Source organism: Vanellus vanellus, assembly GCF_965231255.1.
Source record: "Vanellus vanellus genome assembly, chromosome: 23".
Taxonomy (NCBI): Eukaryota; Metazoa; Chordata; class Aves; order Charadriiformes; family Charadriidae; genus Vanellus; species Vanellus vanellus.
The window spans coordinates 888440-908889 of record NC_138928.1 but is presented as its reverse complement, the minus strand read 5'-3'; the positions used below and the strand labels follow the sequence as shown (position 1 = coordinate 908889).

General features: G+C 43.7%; 1 protein-coding gene across 1 annotated transcript in view; it reads right to left on the bottom strand.

The window, feature by feature from the left end:
* Positions 1-1018: 1018 nt before the first annotated feature.
* Positions 1019-20450, bottom strand: part of LZTR1 (leucine zipper like post translational regulator 1) — a 38251-nt gene continuing 18819 nt past the window's right edge. Inside the window, exons 10-20 of the mRNA XM_082494689.1 lie at positions 16631-16741; positions 15735-15827; positions 14683-14778; positions 12733-12916; positions 10711-10880; positions 8708-8864; positions 7106-7232; positions 5871-6020; positions 5550-5655; positions 4628-4708; positions 1019-1822 (exon numbers count right to left, since the gene is read on the bottom strand). Coding sequence (XP_082350815.1) covers positions 1706-1822; positions 4628-4708; positions 5550-5655; positions 5871-6020; positions 7106-7232; positions 8708-8864; positions 10711-10880; positions 12733-12916; positions 14683-14778; positions 15735-15827; positions 16631-16741 — 1392 coding nt within the window. The 3' untranslated portion in view covers positions 1019-1705. The remainder of the gene's footprint in view (positions 1823-4627; positions 4709-5549; positions 5656-5870; positions 6021-7105; positions 7233-8707; positions 8865-10710; positions 10881-12732; positions 12917-14682; positions 14779-15734; positions 15828-16630; positions 16742-20450) is intronic.

Sequence of the window (20450 nt, the reverse complement as noted above, 5' to 3'; positions counted from 1 at the left end):
ATGCTGATAATAACTTGTAATATTCTTACAAGTTGTAGCGTGTAACCTTTCTGTATTTGCAGATCTGGTTTCCCGGGGAACATGCAGACTGTCGGTACAATGAACACGACCTCTGACAAGAGACTTCATTACCTATGAGGCATCTGGAAATAATCCCTCCTGTTGAAAATGAGCCCTTGGCTCTCAGATGCATCTGCCACCTCTGGTCTGACTCACCTGAGCAGCTGGGAGACAGATCTAGTGGTCCCTAAAGCCCTTCCCTTGGATTAAATGAAACGACACATTCTCCTTTGCACAGACTGCAACACCCTCAGCATACCGAAGCACGCACGTGCACGTCATGCTACAGGATGCTGAACAGAAGCTCACATCTCATACTGCACTGGGAACAATTCACCAATCTGAATTAAAAATTACGGCCGCAAGGGTGGAAACACAGGGGCCAGGCAGCTGTGCTTCCCAGGAGGGATCTTCCACCGCCCCAGCTCAAGCCGACTCTTGCCATTCCAAACAACCAAGCAGAGAGCAGCACCACGTCAGCGCTGTCTGCTTCCCCTCTGCGAATGGGTGCAGCACAAGAGTTTGAATTCTCAGTTTCTCTGTCAGTCCCTCCTCTGGGCTGCCGTGGTGGCTCATGGCTGGGGGAGCAGTTTTGTATGCAGATGTTTCACCAACACCAGCTGATCTCCGGTGCTCCCCAGCCAAGCTGCATCATTCAGCAGTGAGGGAGAGGTAAAGCTCCTCTTCCCTCTGCAGTGTGGGAAGCATCCAGCACGGCGTGGAGCTGGGGAGCTGCAACTGGGAGGGAACAGAAGCTGCTTCTGAACTGGCTGGGAAGGGCGCTCTGCCTTCATTCACCTTCCTGCAAAGGCAACCACTAACGAAGACACTTCAGGATAAAATTAGTAACAAGATGTAGCACGCTTATTTTTAACAAAGTGACCTTCATCAAGCTCGGAGCTCTTTTTGCTTAATTTTTTCCAAAATGAAAGCCAAGTCGATCACAAAATGCCAGAAGTTGTTAACTCTTTATTAATAAATTGATTTAGCAAGGCTTAGCGAGACAGGATTAATGGATTTGATGGTCAGAAAGGACCTCTGTAATCTTCTAGTCTGACCTGCTGCAGAGCACAGGTCTGGACTTCCCGCAGCCCACCAATCCAGGCAGCTGCAAAAGGGTTTATCTTTTAATCCACACCATGGAGAGTCTCTGAAAAGTCACTACATTCTGGTCCAACAGTCAGCCTCACTGCAAACACCACACGCTCTGTTTCCAGTTTTCTTACATCTGACTTCCCCTTACAGCCCCTGGCTGTGTCAGCTGAAGTTCTTTAAATAGTATTCTTTAAATACTGTGTTTCAAAGTATTAATGACTCTCTTACTCATGACTGCTTTATTTTACAGTATAGAAGTAATAATGGGCTTGCTTCTGAACTTTGTTACTCCCAAAACCACGTGGAATTAATTCATTCCTGTAATGGTTTCAATTTTACATTTGCGTAACAGAGACCAAACCCTTCTCCACGAAGGTACAAACCAAGCAAATCCATGGGAGAGCGAGTCAGCTGTCTGTGCTCCTCTGGGCCGCTTGCTATATTGTGTAGACACTCTGAGCAGCTCAGTATGGAATGGTAAAAAAGAAAGTCAGCCGTAAAGTGCTAGTTTTTTTGAGGAACAAATGAAAAGTTCGATTACCAAAGTACGTCATATGTCTGAGCCCAGCTCCGCGCACTGCTTGTCTGATATGTGGTTAGCTAACGACTCTATGATGTCAAGGAGGAGTAGCTGACTTAGGGAGCGGAGATTTGGCAACTTGGAGACCTTCAAGGAAAAGAAAAACAGAACAGAAAAAAACAGAAAGAAATTAAACCCCTCCCCAAATCATAGCTGACGTATCCCCATTTGACCCCTGCCACCCCACGGGAAACAGGCAGGTCAGGCAAGCCAAAGGCTGGGCACGGATGGCGTGAAATCACAGCCGCGGAGCTGGGCTGCAGAGGACGGCCCATGGGGGATCCAGTCACAGCCTCCTGTGCTTACAACCCAACTTCAGACTGCTGCATGGAGGGGACGAGAACGGAAGACAGCAGAAATGCTGACCCCAGCACTGCCTCTCTGAGAAAGGAGTGTAATTACTGTTTATATTGACAACTCTTCTGCTAATGGATGCCAACTAAGCACTCTCTTAAAAGCCAAGCTGGGCACCAGCACAGCTCTGAACTTTGAAGTCTGTGTGTTTCTACTGAGAACATGACTTAAGACTGGATCTCTTCTCTCCTGTGTGCTCCTAAGGAGAGGCCGTGCCTAGTGCCCTTGCTGGTTTTGCTGGCACGTCTCCCGCAGTCAAAGCAGGTCACTGGAGCAGTAGCCAACAAAAACCTCCGCCGCGTCAGATATATGAGAATCTACAACTAACTTCATGCTCTTAGGCTCTTCAGAAGCTCAGCTCTTGTCAAAAAGGAGCTGTACACATCCCTTCCTTCTCCACAGCCTCACAGTAACGAGCCAGTAATCCCTTTCTAGTTACTAATGTACGTGCCCAGCCTTGAAGGCAGAGTCTTCTCTGCTCACTTAAGCATGTTCACTTATGAAACCTATATTAGCTGATCTAATAAATCACCTCACTCTAAAAAGCTTGACTGTGATAAAAAATAAAGATGTCCCGAGCATCTTTTTAAAGTCAGGAAGGAAATGGCTGAGTACGCTTTCAGAAAGAGCTCAGGACACGCGCTTGAAGTAGTAGCCCCAAAATAAGGGTCTGTGAGGACTCGGATGGAAAGAAACCCCCCTAACACTGGTGGGAATCCTGCCCCTGCACCGAGGCACGCACTGCAGAGGAACAGATCAGCGTGTCAGTACAAACACTTCAGAACAGCAGTTTTATTAGGGCTTTTGCACAATACTGACACACAAGAACCTAAAAACACATTGCCCAGACTAGCAAACCTCCTCAACAGTCCAAATCGAGAGCAGCGTTAATCGCGCTGGAAAAACAGGAGATCCCAACGGCCGTACACCCGGCCTGACTAAGCCTTGATGACCCACCGGGTTTGCGCAGCCAGAACAAATCACCCTTCAGAGCCTGTGGCTTGCAAGGGAGCAGAGCGGCAAGCATTCGTGCCCAGCCACACATAGAGTCACCAGTGCCGGGCCAAAAATCACACACTGAATCCTCTCAGGCCAAAGAAAAACATTGCATAATTAAGATTTCTTCGTGCACATCTGCTTGACAGTCTTCCAGCCACATTTTTCATGAAAACTGTTCTAACAGTCAACAGTTTAAATATAAAACATTTCCACATATTCTGCTTTCTGCTTCGTGGAGCACAATTGAGTAACGCCCTTCAGTTCAAATATCTTTTTCTGAAATGTCGCAATGTTCATTTCCTCCCAGTATGTTCTGGTAAGAATCGCGCCAACCTGTTTATGTTCCTGTGGCCTCCACTGGGAAGTTGAGACCATGAGATTTCAACTCTCAGGGACTGTATGGCATTGACCCCAAACCCCAGGAGATGTCCCAACCACCAGGCTATCCTGTAACGCGCGGTGGGACCATTCTCCATCCCCTGCTGAAGCTGGGCCACTCCGCAGGATTCATGAGGCCAGAAGAAAATACGTAAGATGAAGGCAGGGGCTGTAACCTCGTGCTGAGGACTCTCCATCGGGAGCGCGATTCCTGGATGCTGGCTCCACTCTCAAAGCTATTTATGCATTTTCAGTTTTTTCTGAATGCAGAATGCATTACGCTTGGGCAACTTCGGCTTTTAAGGAAGAGCCTGAATGCCTCCCTCTGTCTCATCTCTAGATACAAACTGGACCTAGCACTGCTCTCCTTCCCCATGGGCAGCGGTGGGAGTATTGTGCGCCTAAATATACAGAAGAGAGTGAGCTACTTGAATACTAACTAGGGAATTATTACCAATAAGCGTGTAGCATCTAGAAATCCCAATTCCTATGATTTATCTACCAATTTCAACAATGTTAATAAGTTGTGCTTTGAATGGGTGACATGCTGGGAAACTCTCATGGAGGGATCATATCTCACAGGAACAATTAAATGACAATACCCTTATTCTCTTGAGCGAGGACAGGAATATCAGCACATCAGACTCTTGACCTTTCCTATCACTAATGCATCATCCCCCGTATCAAAACATGGCAACTACAGAAAGCCCAGCCAGGACATGGTAATTTGCCTTTTGAGCACATGATAATGTAACATCCATGACAGAGAATACCTCAAGAGAAATATGAACAGCACACTCGTAACCACTAGTGAAAGAGAGATTTGTGCCCTGAATACACAACAAACTTCTCTTGCCGTACACACGAGAACCCAACGATGGCATGGCACAAAATTAACAGCTGGATCAAGTGGAAATGGAAGCAATTCTGTGTAACTTCTGTTTTGGAAGGTCTTCACATTCCCAGACCAGGCTGTTCTAGTCTTTCGTTTATTTTAGTGTGAAAAGTACGCCTAGCAGACTTGTCAGTGAGTGTCAGTGATACGTTCTCAGCTGTCTCACATGAGAAAGAGTGAAACGGATTCCTATATTAACGTGTCTTTAACCAACGCAGCGACAGAGGACAGCAGCTCTCAAAAGCCCCAGAAAAGATGCAACCAACCTTGGTGAACTGGTGAACGATGATGTGCAGGCAGTGCCTCTTCATGTCCAGGGCCTGGGTCTTGTCAGCTGCCTCTAAAATCTAGAGCAAAAGCAACGATGTGAGTTTCCTTCTGCATGGCTCAGATGTACAAGGCACAAACACTGTTCCGACTCAGAGGAGGTAATTCCTCTGAGCTAGGGAAACAGCTCCATTTTGCACTACAAACCTGAATCTTTCCTGAACTACTCAAAAACAAGCCTTGGATTTAACACGTACGGAGTCCTCAGGAGATAATCACTGAGAAACCGCAGCTCTGTTTCAGAGCCAGGTTCCCTGAGGTGCCCCAGTGAGACTGGCATGGGCAAGGGCCAAAAGCAGTTAAGCTGGAACGGATTCTGCTCGTGTTGCAGTGGGTTCAGTCTGCCTACATAGTAGATGGGTTTGTAGGCTTTCTTATCACAGAATATTTCTTGTTACCTTAAATTTCATCGCCAGATCCTGTCAGCACTACTGATAAAACAAGACTAACGTCACCTGCACATCACCATTTGCCTTGGTACAAATGTCGACTGAAAAAGGGTTTGGAGTTGAGTGCTGAGCACATGGTACATCTTAAAAAGCCCTTTAGAAACAATGGCCTACAATGGGGGACAAGGAGCTCAAGAGGAACATCCTGTTGGCCAGTTGAGCAATATCTGCTGAACATTTCGGCTAGCAACACAAAAATCAGGTAAGGAAACAAAGCTGCTGAAGGCTGCGCTCCTGCATACACCTTAACCACGCAGGGCCACCGTCATTAGAAGGGTTTGTGCAGTCTCAGTGGATGTCAGTTTGGAAGCGACTCAGTGAACGTGGCACTGGGGGTACCCACTTGACTAGACCCTTTGGCTTTCCTGTATCTAAGTCAAGCGACTAATTAAAGCTGCTTGGGAACAATTACCTGGAGTACGTTCTCCACTGTGACATTCATTTCTAGATTCTGCTTACAATAGGCTTGCAGTCTGTTGTTGGAGAAGCCGTAATAGTAAGGTGCAGCAAAGAGGTAGCTGTTAATCTCATTAAGGAAAAAAAACGTAAAGCAAAGGTAACAGCACTGATCGTAAATACAAATCAATGACAGAAGTTAAAACGTAGTGCCTGCTCATGCAATCCTGACAAATAATCCTCCCAGGTCGTGCCTGGCAATCCAGAGCAAGGGGAAGGTGAGCTGCTGTACGTGCGCTTTAGACAGACACTTCAACTACTTTAGATTTAAGGATACAGGGAGTCTTCAGGAGGCATGTTTACTTCTCCATAATAAATGTACCTAAGCATAGATTCAAACGCTTGCTTGCTGGGAACCATTTCACCTATAGAAATATTCACTTGCCCATCTTCTGGCATGAAGGAACGGAACATGGCTTCAAAGTAACTGGAGAAGGAAATAAGACTGATGTAACACATTCTGCAGACAGATGGTTTTAACCCAGCATTGTTCAAAGGCTGCAGCTTCCAAAGCAGTAAATTCAGGTGACAATCTGGACAAAAACACTGCTAAATTGGTGATTCATATATGTCTGCCTGTGAGACAACTCCAAATATAATCCCCCTAATTTCCATCAGCACTACCTGAAATTTGTCTCTGTTTCTTGAAAATTAGGACACATGGTGCTTTGATTTTCATCTGATTTGCATAAGACCCAGTAGAGAGCTTAAAGCATTATGAATTTCCTTGGTATCTACAGGCTGCCAATCATGCAGGGGTGTTTTAAGAGCTTTGAAACGCTTCTGGTAAAACACCCCAGTAACTAATACTGAATATTGTTACTGGGACTGGAAAAAAATTGTGACAGTATTTGAAATGGAAATTTTATGTGAACGCTTAATGTTTGGCAGAACATAAAGGATCAGGTACACGGGACGCACAAGCGAAGGACAAACCCACTTCACCCACGTACTGAGGAGGGAGAACAGTGCCCATCTTCAGAAGGGTGAAGTCGTTGCCTCTGCAACAAAGTACAGAACAATCTAGTCTCTGTTATGCAACATTTTTTGTTATGCTTATTCATATCCAACCTTAAATATCAGCAAGTGAGAAAGACGTTCAAGTTTCACATGACTCAAAATGGATGTTCACCGTCAGAAGACTCTTTCTGACCTCAGTGGACATCTGTTGCTTTCCACTTCACTGAAACCGCCTTATGTTTTACACCCTTCTTCCCTTCCTGTGATTTTACAGATTCTTTGTCCTGCAGTGCAGCTTCTTACACATCCTCTAGAGAATGTCTACAGTTTTAATTTCCTCCTATCTTTCCCTGCTGGGTATCAAATTGAAAAAAAAATATTTAATCATTGTTGCTTAAAGGCTTATTACACTCATTGAGCAAAGCTGCATCTTACACTTTATGCGGATATAAAGTTCCTGTCTTCTAAAAAAAGGCAGCTGATCCACAGATTGCACAGCTCTGCATTTTACACATACGATATTTGTTATAGTTTTAGTGAACATGGACTCACCTGGAGCGGGCTGCCAGGATTGCTTTATGGGCTGGCCGTGGATGGCCGTCTAAGAGAAGGATGATATCACAGAATTCAGTGCCAGCTCCTTCTAGGTAAGCCTTCATGTCCTGAATTAAAGATGTTCCTGAAAATTAACATAGTGAAATAGTTAAAGACATGATAGTTCCAGGTGACCAGGTGCTAATCAAACTAATACCCGGCTGAGTAGTAGCTCCAGCCTCTCTTTCCTTTGGGACCCCTGGGGTGAGTGGGAGGCAGGCCCCTGCTCATCATCTTGGAGCAAAATGAGCTTCATCCTTCCCCATTGCAATCCATTACTGCCCATCCCAGAAGCAAACCTGGCACCTCTGCTTTCAAACTGCCAACAGCAAACACTGGCAGCGGCCACTCTGAAAGGTGTTCTCCATAGATAGAGAAATCTGATTTTTCCCCACCCTTTTCTTCTCATTATTTCCAAACACAAGGAATATAAAACTTTGTCTCTTAATGGAAAAGCTTTCCCAAATCCTCAGTAAAGGTTTCTTTTAGCCAACATTTTAATTAACCTTTGAATATGCAGGGTAACTGAGAAATAGACCACATTCAAGTCTGATCCAAACTCACCCACATTTTCAAAAGTTCACCTTTAATTTTTTTTTGATGTTTGGGTCTCTTCCACCATTCCAGCTCTGGATACAGAAGCTGGCTATGTCGTTTGCCAGACGGTGCGCCTCTCTTCTCCCTGGGACAAATGCCAGCCAAAGGCTTCTACTTGACCTTCCAGGGCTGGCTTCTCTAGCTTTCTCACTGGTTCCCAATTCTTTGTGTGTAGTATTCCAAATCAATACTGGCAATGCCTCTAACTTTGTGGCGTCAGCAAATTTCATTATTACGTTCTTCCTTTTGTGTGTCAGGATCATAAAATCTTGAATAAGACTAGTTCCAAATCAGCCCATGATTAATTCCATAACAGAATTGTAAATCAAATCTTCATCTTCCAGCATAACCACAGAATGAAAATTAAAGGCATGACCCTTAGTAAAGGTTATTTATCTTCTCAAAGCCTTCTCCTCCCTATCTTCTCTTCCTTTCTTCCATTAACTTTTCTTTTTCTTAGTTAATTTTTCCATGCTTCCCCCTCCCTCCCTTGCTCAATAAGCTCTACCTTGTCAGCACTGGCTTATTGCTGAGATCATTTTCCTCCCTCTCAGTCCTTCTTCGGTGAAAACGTATGAGCAGGCAACCCCTCCACTCAGCTTTGTTACCTTCTAGTCCACTTTTAAACTGAATGTCCACTGCCTTTTCTTTAAATCATTCTTCATACTCTTCTGTTCCTTCTGCCTTATCTCTCTCTGAACAGAGCCAGCATATTTTATTGCAAGAAGAACACGACTATATTTAACACGACCTTTCATGGATTTTGATGGGGGTACGGTTCTGATTGAAGCTCGCTGGAAAAAGAACCAGCATGCCCTTTCTTAGTCTGGGAAACAGCCCAAGCACAGTTATACCAACTGGTGGTCTGCAGTGGTCTACTTCCTAGGTTGTTTCCTAGACTAAACAAACCATTAGCAATGCAAAAACAGCACAACTGATTACTTTATAAAGTGTAAAAGTTACCGATGTCAAGCGGCTGATCGGAATGTGTTCGAACAGGAGGTTGCTGTTTTCTCCGTACAATCTCCACTATGAGGGATGACGAAAGATGCTCAAACTCCTTCATCATTATTACCTGATTAAAATGTGATTCCTTCACCACAAAGTTCAGGCAATGTTCCTTAAATAAAAAACAATATTAATGGAAAAATTATGGTTTACTGCATGAAGTCATCCTTCAGCATCACATAAATGTTACCATGTTACACGTGTAAACAGCCATCCTTTTCTTACGACCCTCCACGTGGATCCTGCGGCTGGAATTATCAAACAATGATCTAAGTGACCACTTAGGCTCCTGCTTGAACACAAAATTCAGGACAATTCTAAGCATCTAGAAAAACCTGACTAAGAAATAATAACAAGGAAAAGATTCGTAGTCTCCAGCTGCTCTGAAGCTTTCTAAAATAGGAATCTCAGGAGACGCCGAAAACTTTATGAAGCCAACTAAGATCGGTTGCTATCTCATAATCATTCTTTACACAATTAGATACCAAAAATTAATTAGAAGGGTGAAGAGATCTTAACTCTTAAACACTATCCATTAAGGGTACAAATAGTTTGCAGGATTTCCTTGTGTGGATTTTGCCTTAACCTTTTCTGTAAAGGTTGCAAACAGACTGAAAGACCTCTTGTACATTCCTGTATGACAAACTTGCTAGACAAATGTGGTGGAAAGGTGACAAATGAACCAGATCTAACGCTAAACAGTTAAAGGGACAAAAAAACGGCCCTTCATTTGCCAGCGCAAACCAAGGCTTTCCTTCAGGATACTTTAATAAGCAAAAAATATAATCTATACCAGCTCACCATAAGGTAAGTACAAAATCCACTCAAAGAATAATTACTACTGTCCATCTTCTGCCAAGTTCCTTCACCTGGGATCCAAAGGGATCTGTCGAGGACCCATCTGTAAAATGTTTTAAACAATGACTAGGATGCCAGAAAGAGCAGCCTTCTGCAGATGGCACCTACCCCTGAGGACTAACGCTCGCTTGAGAAGACAGGATGCCAAGGCACAGTGATCCTGACCAAACGGAGTTGTGTGGAAGAGCCCCCATCACCCTACTGGTTGCTGAGGCAGGTGGAGGGAGCTGGCTGATCTGACATTGTTGGCACCAATACACCGATGCCGAGATACTTGCTTGAGCTTCTGGGCAGCTAATGGCATCATGGTCCTATGCACCAAAGGCTGTGCCAGCATTTACATGCTTGCTGCTGTCCTCCTGAATGCCTTTCCTTTGCCCAAATCCTGTACATAAAGAGTGCCTGAGGAAGTGCTGGTGCATACTGGTTTCTCTAGCCTCACTCTGCAACCATCAGTGACACAGCCAACTGATGTGCACAGGCTGCGCAAATAGGCATTGCATGATCTTGCACTGACTCTTGGACTTGGGTGGAGGAGCTTCTCTGCAGCTTGAAGCAGAATCAGCTCTGGCCACTGTTGGTGGGAACCAGACCATCACAGCAAATCATGGTCTGAAGCCTGGGGGGGTATCGACTCTGTCATGACTTTCAGCAAATGCCTAAAAGCCCTTGACCTGCTACATAAAGAGAATCACAGACACATTTCGTTTTTTCAGTAGCGTGTTTTCCAGAACAAAGGCATGAGAACAGAATTTCATTTTTTCATCAGACCAGGTGAAAACCTCTTTACAGTGTCTGTATAAAACAGTAGGACCAGAAAATGCACAGGTTCTGTCTTGCTGCAGTGAGGGTGAATTGATGAAGAGCCAAAGTCACTCTGCCCTTTACATCCTACAGGGCAGATATGCAAAAATATCAAACAGTGAAAAAAACCCTACACAATATTCACAAGCAACTGCAGGACAATCCACACTAACCAACTACAATTATAGGAAAAAACTGCATTTTCAAAAGCTGGTAGCTTTTACAAAAAATTAATTACATAAATTTTATTTTTTTTTAATTCCTTATCAGTTACTTTGTATGCAAAATGTGATTACCTTTAGCTGATCCAGCTGAAGCTTGTTAGCATTTTCACACACAATGAGCACATTCTGCAGATCTACGGATGCTTCAATATATTGAAGGCAGAGCTGTTCCAGTCGAGAGAGCTTGAAGTTTAAGGCTAGTTTGTATACATCCATAATAAGCAACACATCCTGCACATGGCCTGAAATTACATGAGACAAAAACGCTGGAGAGCTCACAGAACAAAAAGAGGAACCTTTCTCCAAGTATTTCTTTTTGCATCAACCTGAGCATTCGGAATGGTAGAACGGGCAACAACTGGAGTATTTTTATGGAGAAAAAAACTCCATTGCTGGTTAGACAAAATCTGAATTGACACTAAAAAAGGAGTTTCAAAGTTGAGGCATGAAAGAGCCACCCCAAAAGATTTTTTGGACAAAGATTTTTGACAATCTGGATCACAATTTCTTAAAATCCTCAAAGAAAGTGAAGTCTCTACAAACACTGTCAAGCTCCGAAGCTAGCAGCCCAGTTTTCCTAAGTGCTCAGCTGCTAACAGCTCTGCTGAATTCCTTGGGTTTTATGCGGTATTAGCAATCGGCTCCCTGATTTTGACAGACCCTTACGAAGGCACTCTGTGCTCTTGCGTGTATAGATTTGAGGCTGATCTAGAAGAAAGGGCTGAATTGAGAGGGGCAGCAGGGACCTTCGTAGACCACTGCTCCTAGGGCTACTGGGACACCAACTCAAGGAATAATCCTCCACAGCCTTTGCTTTCCTCACAGGAGATCTCTGGCCACCTGCCGTAACTACTTTTTGATAGAGAAAAGCCTTCTTGCATGTCACGTGCCTTCCCTGTGTCTAATCAGAAAATCCCATTTGATAAGCATGCCCAATTCTATTAGCTCAGCCTCTGGATGGATCCCCAGGGTGCTGCTCTCTGAACTGAGAGGAGGAACTAGGAATACAAATGGTCAGGACAGGGCCACTGGAGGATCCCAGCAGAAAGGTAAGCACCAGGGAGAACGTTTGATGAGCTGGGGGAAGGGTAGCAGGCTGCCTGGGAAGCCTGTAACAAAAGGAAGAGCTCAGTATGATAACCCTTTCCTCGGTGTGATCCTGTCCTGCAGTGAGCATACTGAAGATCAGTGAACCGGCTGACAGTGGTATCTGGCAATGTCAGCAGACACCAATGAGAAGGTTCTCTCATCCCCATTAATTAGGCTTGCTCTCAAAACAGGCCACATCACAGGGAAAGCCTTGAGACAACTGCATACAAATCATTCTTTTCCTGAGAATTACCTTCTACAGAAAGGAAAGATCCTGGACTGAAACTGAAGCAAAGCTTCCAGCATTAGGATAGATGTACTTCACGTTGCCTGACTGTGCCACGCAGCTGCAGCTTCCCCAGCCCCACCAGCTGGAGTTCCCCCTGGGTATCCAGTCTGACTCCCACAGCCCAACAGAGCTCATCACTCAAACGTGGCCACGAGTTAGATCTGCTGTGTGGGAGCTGAGAGATCTCTGGCTATTACCTCCCGGCCTGCCAAGTGTTTTTAACTCAGGGATCTTCAACGAATGCATGAAATGGATTTTTCCTTTCTTGAGGCATTCCTTTGGATTGGCATTTTGAAGAGATGATAAACAGTGGCTTGCTCTGCCCTTCTGTGTGGGCTCAGTTTGCAAAGGATCAAAACAATACCAGAAAAGAGAAATAAGCCAACTGAGGATACGTGGTCCTTCCAGGCAGGCTGCTGTAATGTTCAAAATGCTATGAAGTTTTGTTTGTTTGTTTTTTTGTTGGTTTGGGGTTTGTTTTTTTTTTTTACACCTTTTGGAAAGATCAAGAATCTGCTTTTCCTTGATGTTTGAAAAGAATTGGGGAAAAAAAGCACTGTTAGTACGCTTTGATAGGAATCTGCTAGTTTTTTAATCTCAGGTAAGTAATTGAGTGCTTACAGCAGGACTGATCATCTGCAACTGCGCGATCCTGCTCTGTATGAAAATAAATGTTTGCTCCCCAGTTGCTATTTTTTTTTATCCCGCTGTCCTACCTTTGCGAGGGTATTTTATTTTATCTGTATACAGAAACTGCATGAGCACCTCGAAGGGTTGTGCCTCAGCCTCTCTGATGGGCACTTCCAGCAGTGGCTGCAGGCGGCACAACTTGACATTCCCACCAATCCCATCCTTCTGACATGTTGCATGTCCCTCGTCTTCAATATCTTGCTTTGATTTCTAATGAGACAGAAAAAAAACCTCAAACATGGCAACAAGGCTGTGTCAACTCGCCCACATTACTATCAAAGCAGATGAAAGATCCTTCTAATGACTACACAAGTCTTCAAGACCCAAGACCTCTTTATCTTTATCTTGGTTGATGAGAAACTAAATGTGAGCTGGCAATGTGCGATTGCAGCCCAGAAGGCCAACTGTATCCTGGGCTGCATCAAAAGAAGTGTGGCCAGCAGGGCGAGGGGGGGGGATGCTGCCCCTCTGCTCCGCTCTGGGGAGACCCCACCTGGAGTACTGCCTCCAGCTCTGGAGTACCCAACACAGGAAAGACATGGACCTGTTGGAGCAGGGCCAGAGGAGGCCATAGAGATGCTGGGAGGACTGGAGCCCCTCTGCTGGGAGGACAGGCTGGGAGAGTTGGGGGGGTTCAGCCTGGAGAAGAGAAGGCTCTGGGGAGACCTTATAGAGGCCTTTCAGTATCTGAAGGGCACCAACAGGGAAGCTGGAGAGGGTCTTTTTACAAGTGCATGTAGTGACAGCATGAGGGGTAATGGCTTCAAATTGGAAGAGGGGAGATTTAGATTAGATATTAGGAAGAAATCCTTTACTGTGAGGGTGGTGAGGCACTGGAACTAATTGCCCAGGGAAGTTGAGGAGGCTCCAGCCCTGGAGGTGTTCAAGGCCAGGTTGAAAGGGGCTTTGAGCGACCTGGTCTAGTGGAAGGTGTCCCCGCCCATGGCAGGGAACTCAATGATCTTTAAGATCCCTTCCAACTCCAACCACTCTGTGATTCTATGACCTTCAAGACTGTCTTCAAGATAACAAGGAATTCACATGTCTCAGACTTACTGTTCATATCCCATGACAAATATGGATCAGAACAAATGTGAGCTCCTGCATAAAGCTCAAAAGCAGGACCTCAGAAAAAGGGAAGAATGAATTCCACTGAGCTCACGTTTCTGCCCTCAGCAGGAAGAGCATCTCTCCTTGGAGAAGGAAGATGTAGGACCAGGTTCCACAGACTCCTGCCTTGCAAAGGCAGAGCTCAAAGTGCTGCACAGGAGTATTATAAGCCACTCGGTTACTTTCAGGTTTCACTTTGACAGCCTTTCTCTGCAGCCTTTTCCAGTGAAGATGGAGGGCTGTGGGGTGGCAAAGCAATTAACTAACGGGCAATGAGGCATCCATATGTCTTAGCGCAGGTTGTGTCCTACCACTTCCTCAAGAACAATAAAACGTTTGCTGCTGGAAAGCTAGAAGTAGTTTAATTTAACAGACAATGAACCATAGGCACCAGGTCTTCAACTCTGGAAAATAATCAGGAAATACTACGGTAAAGGGAACAGAGCCTGCCTCAAAACCTTAACACTGCCTTCCCTCTAATCTGTCTAATCTTGCAGGCCATCCCCGATGACATGCAGCTTTTACCCTCCCCAGAGTGAAGGGTACGCACTCCCCCCTAGGGGTATTCCACAAGATTAAAACTTAGACAGCTACGAGAGCTCCCAAGAACCATATCGCCAAATCCAGATAACTGGATTAACTGTGGCTCCTCCACGTTACACTCCTTGCCTGGCCTGGTATACATCCAGTAGCCTATGTTAATACTAATTATCCTCTTTATTTTACTTGCTCAAGAGCACCTTAGCATCAGATGCTGCTCTGGTCCTACATCTGTCTCAGTATTATTTTTTCCTGACAACCTTATTTCCAAAACTGGGAAGAATAAGCATTACTTTGCCACAACATTACCTTTCTGAAATACTCACCTGTTTCAACCTCTCCCTGGCCTGTATGATTTTCTTTTTCAGCCACTTGCAGCGAGCTGTAACAATTGCAGTGTGCCCTCGGACTCGTTCTTCCTTCTGTCAAAGGCAAAGAAGTAACACATATTAAACTTTTATTCCCAAACCACATGGTGACGGCAGATGGCAGAAGTCATAGAAACCGGGGCTAACTCCAGGTTACTATACATTTAGTTTAAGTTAGAATCAAAGGCAACCTTGCATCTGCTCTGCACATCCAGATGAAATCCAACACCTAATTTCCCTAAAGGCTAATGAAAAACAACATTTGGAAAGAGTCTTTGTTACCTTTACTGAGTGGAAGCTGATGAGTAGGTTCGGCGTCACAGATATTGCTTCGTACTGTTGCATGTGATTTTCGGTTTAGTTTTCTCTTTTCAAAACAACAGTTTTGGGTTTTTTTTGCTATCATTCTTCATCATCTACCTCATCTGTTGTTGAGGATCTGTTATCTGATCTCTCCGAAGTGTTTTATAATATTTTTTTTTTGCAAAAGGAATGCAGGTAAGTTCAAATTTTTCAGGTGTTTCTTCAGAACACGTTCTTTTTAAAATTTTATAATTGTATTCATTACCAGAGAGTCGTTCCCCTGTGCTGCTTTTTCGCATTCGATTTTATTTCAATAAATAAAAATAGCTCCTGTAATGATACATGGATCTGCAAACCACTGACCTGCTCCTTCCAGGAGACAGTTGGGACCTCGGAGTACAGATGTTGTTAGTATCACTTTTATATCGCAACTATCTATAATGTGCTCTGATAAATTTGGGTTATGTCTCTGTGATCCACAGATCTTCCCAGTTTAAAAGTTTCTTCTCCTTTGCAGCTTCATAAATTTATCCAGATTAGTGTAACTTACTAAACCAGACAGACATTATTTTCACCAGTGACGCTGCCCTTAAAACTTCATTCCCAGGGTTTCTGGCACAACCATCATACATTTTGCTTTTTCCCAGCAAACAGGCTACACACGCAGTAACACCCCTGTTGGCACCTTTTCCATAAATTCTACTCACCTCTCCCAAAACAAACTCCAAGTCACTGAACTGCCTGTTTTCCCACAGCCTTCCATAATCTTCATGTAGAGTGCACTTAGGGTAACAGGAAAACTAAAAAAAATAAAACCCCACAAAGGACAGAATTAATTTCAAATGGCAATATCCAAAAGCACTGTAGTTACATATACTATCACTGGATTTTCTTATTAACTTGGCTTCGATGTAGCATACAAAGTAGAAAAAACATGCACACCGAACACACACAAGGGCTTCCTCTATGTGAGGGTAATGAAAGATAACAGAGGAAAACACGGAAGAACTGTGTCTCATCACGACTTGCAGATTTCCAGATTTGTTGGCCAGGAGCTCACTCACTCTCAGGTCTTGTCTGAGGGTCCCACACAATAAAAATAAACTTGAGTATAGGGGAAATTTCACCTGGTTTGAGTATCTTGAAATTTAAAATTTAAAATTCCCATAGTTACTGGCAGGGTGGGAGTGGGAGTGCTGCATGAAGGTAAAACTTCAATGCTCTGACTCAGGAGCCCTGAGCTTTCCAGTACATGAAGAGGAACAGTTAATTTTCAGTTAAACATCCTGGCAAATCTTCCCTCACACACTTTTCAATAATTTGTCAAAATAACTTGTCGTGATCTCTGTTAGGACTTCAGAAGGCACTTGAGAGCCTGACCTTACCAAAATGTCCATCCAGATAACACTTCTCAAAAGACTTTAAAGATATATATTAATCTTTGGCTGCTGAATCTGAAATGCAAAGGCTCTCTGCAGGAAGGATGCGAAATGAAAGGCATCAAGCTCACGGCGAGCCAAACCAGAAACTCTGCCACGTCCAGAGCCAGAGGGATTCACGCAGAACTGGTGTGGGTGTTTAGGTACATTTATCAGTGAATTACCTGGAACCTGTACATTTCTCCGCTTCTAATGTTATTGTCCACTGTGCCACCAAAGATGTACATAGCATCGGAGATAACAGCTGCAGCGTGGAAGAGTCTCCCACTGGGTAACTACAGAAAGAAAACGACAAAATAGGTGAGGGGATAAATAAAAGCCTTTTTATTCTCCCAAGAAAAAGGACCTGCAACAGATCAACAGTGAGAAGGGAAAATGAACGTATTCTGAAGTGACGCAAACACTTGCATCCAAAGATTGACATTTATTGTATTTTAGGATTGTTTCCTAGTGTATCTAGAACATACTTTCCAGTCACATTTAAAAACACCTATTCACTGCACCCTCTAGTCAGAACAGCACGTACACAGGGCTCTGCATATCATGAGAGTTACAAAATATATCATTTACCAAACTCAGGCTCAACTCTAAGTTTTACACAGAAAAATAAAACACACTTCTAGAAATAAACAGATTCTGCAAATGTGATCCCGATGCAAACTCAGAGCTTATTCTGAATATTGTCAAGAACTTGAAAGGTAAATGATCATCTATCCCAGCAGGATATTGAACTCCAGGCTTGTAAATGCACGCCTTCCCCACAGCTTGCTGGGGCTGAACCATCTGGCTAAGGAGCCCCTCCAGCAATGCCACATTCCGCACAGAAGCCCAAAGTTGGAGATTTTACAGAGCCAGCACCACAGAATGAAATCTCCTTTCTCCATCGTGCCAGGTCCACAGAAAATAAAGCCACCCCACGCTGCACGAAGCCCCAGATATTTATAGGACTGAGAGATCGCAACGTTCCATGTGACGCACAGTTCACCTTGGAATTGCAAAACCGTATGATTTTTGAAGCGGGAAGGAGTCAAAGCCGCCGTGACCCTCCTGCACAGGACAAAACACATAATTTTTACCCGTTTCTTCCGAGGTTACACAAAATGTATCTGATCAAATTAGCACATCTCACTGAGGTATCTCACACAAAGTCTTCAAGTGGTGATAGTAACTTTATTTTTTTTCCTAGTTTGGTCAGGCTTGTTTTGTCTTCCAGGCAGCAAATCTCATTAAATCTTTGCCTATGAAATAAAAAGCCCTCTGGTATAAGAAATCTTCTCTTCTCGTACATATTTATAGACACCACTCAAGTAAACTCAGACATGAAACAAGATTATGTTTATCTGGAGAGACATATTTTCCAGGAAACCATGCTGACTGGCATTTTTCATTACCAGCGAACTATCCCTTTTACCACAGCATCACACAACGGTCTCATTTAGCTTGTTACTCACCAGACTTTCCATGACTTTTTCTTTTCTTCAAACTACAGCTTTTAAGGATACAATCCCCCTTGCAGTAACTAGGACCTATGTGGGTTGTTTTTTCTCAGATGTACAAACCACAGATTTGGTTACCTTAAAACGCACGTTTGCCAGTATAACGAGTCATCTAGATTCCTCCGGATAAACAAGATACCTTCTGTCTCCGGCATAATTCATGGATACTTTATCAAAGAAACTTTCAAGTTGGTGCTAATAAATACTGCGATTATGGAATAATATTGATCTATTAGTACATTCCTGTTGGGCTTCTGGTTAAATACCTCGCCAAAGAAGATGAGATTACTATCAAATGTAATTTATTTTATATGAACTCTATTCATTTTTAGTAGCAATCTCATTAATTAAATAAGATGTACTGACTGAAAAAAATCAAACATATTACAGTAGTTAAAAATACATCAGTGACCTTTATCAACTGGACCTCCAACCTCATTGCAAATATGAAGTTTGCTTGCCAAGACCTATTTCCACACTGCTAGATGGGCTGATATAAGCTGTATTATATCTTTCTTACAACTGACCCTCCAACCGAAAACTAAGAAAAAATGATCTATTTTGTCAGAGAATAAATGCAGGCCACCTAGTTTATACTTATTCAGGTCATTTCCCCTGCCTCTTTTTTTTTTTTAATAAATAATACTTTAGCTTTGCTTTTAATTGAAACGATACTGTATATTCTCTCATAGTTGCTTTTATAAAGCAGCCATTGTACTTAATAACCATGGGTTTTTCTATCAAAAAAAACTTACAGCATTTTCACAATTGGTGCCAGAAAGGAAACGTGAATCATCTGAATATTTAACCAAGTAACACCATACTTGCTAGTCACATCATATTTAACTCAAACAATCTGTGAGGAACATTACAATGATGTATTTTAATTTGTAATGGTTGGTACTGGAGCGGTCAAGGAACCAGAGATTTGCCACTTAGTAGTAACTTAAGCAATCAAACCAGCCTAGTTTTTAAATACATGTTAAGAAATGTAAAATATGAAAGGATAGTCCAAAGAAAGGAAGGCCAAATAAAGTTCATCAAAACATTGTGCAGCTGAGGGTTTCAGGGTATTTGTTTTGCTGAATCAGAATAGCAGAAATTGAGCCAGCACAAACCCTCACATGGCGACAGCAACCCTGCCAAGCCGTGAGACACCGCTGTCACCTTCAAGGAGAGCAACGCTCTGCCCTCCCAGGAGCCAAGGCTTTGGCCAGAGAAAAACTTTAGCCCAGTGCAAACCAGGGGAGCTGGGTCCTCGAGAAGAAAATATTCAGGGCAAAAAGGTTAATAGAGCTCAGGAGCATAAACAGCTGGAGAGACTTAAACAGCTGGAGAGGCAGGCTGGGTTCCATGTTCCTCATCCACCAATGCCAGATGCCAAAACCCTGCCCTATCTTGGATTTTTTGTCGGGAGACCTCCCAAGCTGCCAAATCCAGCTGCTGAATACACTCAACCCAGGTAGAGTTTGTAAGGAACAGATATGAAATAATATCTATTTTGCTAGCCAGGATGGTCAGAAATCCTCCCAGCATGGGATTCTGTAGAGGAAAAGAGTCCATGAGGGAATTCACAAAAACGGAGACACAAAATTATGTCCAGCGTGCCAAATTCAGCAGTCCAGCACTGGAGGGTCAGAGTTACGTGGTGTTTAATTATTAAACACCACAGAGAACAGCCACTGCTTTGCTCACCATACATGGACCTGCGTTTCACAGAACGTGCGCTGGTGAAACCATGCGGTTTGTCCCACCTAAGGCTGAGACAATTCAGGAGGTTTATAACCTACCAGCAGAACTGAATCTGAGCTTCTTTTAATTCACATTTTGATAGATCTGTGTCTTCCTCACTACTGAGCGAAGTCTCATCCCTTGTACTACTGCACACAGTCAAATCTGATTTCATAAAACCCCCAAGAAGTTCAGTTCATGCAAGAACAAGTGACAAGTGAACAAGTGACAAGAATCACTATCTATAATAGAGCAAACCTGTATAAGACCTGAAAGGCCAGAATCAAGCGCTACGGGGCTGCAGTCACTGGATCACAATCCCCTGTTAGAGCCTGGAAGAGAGTACAGAAACTCCGATTTCCAACACACAATCACTCTACTACAAATAATCGTGTAGGCAGAGAAATGCGCACCATATTTTTTCCTATTCAAGCTATTCCTTCCTCGCTGCAATTTAAGCATTAATCACATTAACACAGAAAAGAGCTTCTTTCCCTCCTTTCTGCAGTAACTGTTCCTGCATTTCAAAATGTATGCTTCACCTCTCATCTTCCCTTCACCAGGCACCTCCAGGTCTTTCAGCTTTTCAGTGGGGTCCTGTTTGCTCATTGCTCTTATAGCTTTCCTATGGATTCTCCCGATGGTCCACATATTTGTACTCCACCTGTCTGCAGAAGTAAAGGATTATTACTAGTTGCAGTTTATTAGAACTGCCTCAGACAACGAATCTGTCACTCAAATATACGGTGAGTGACTC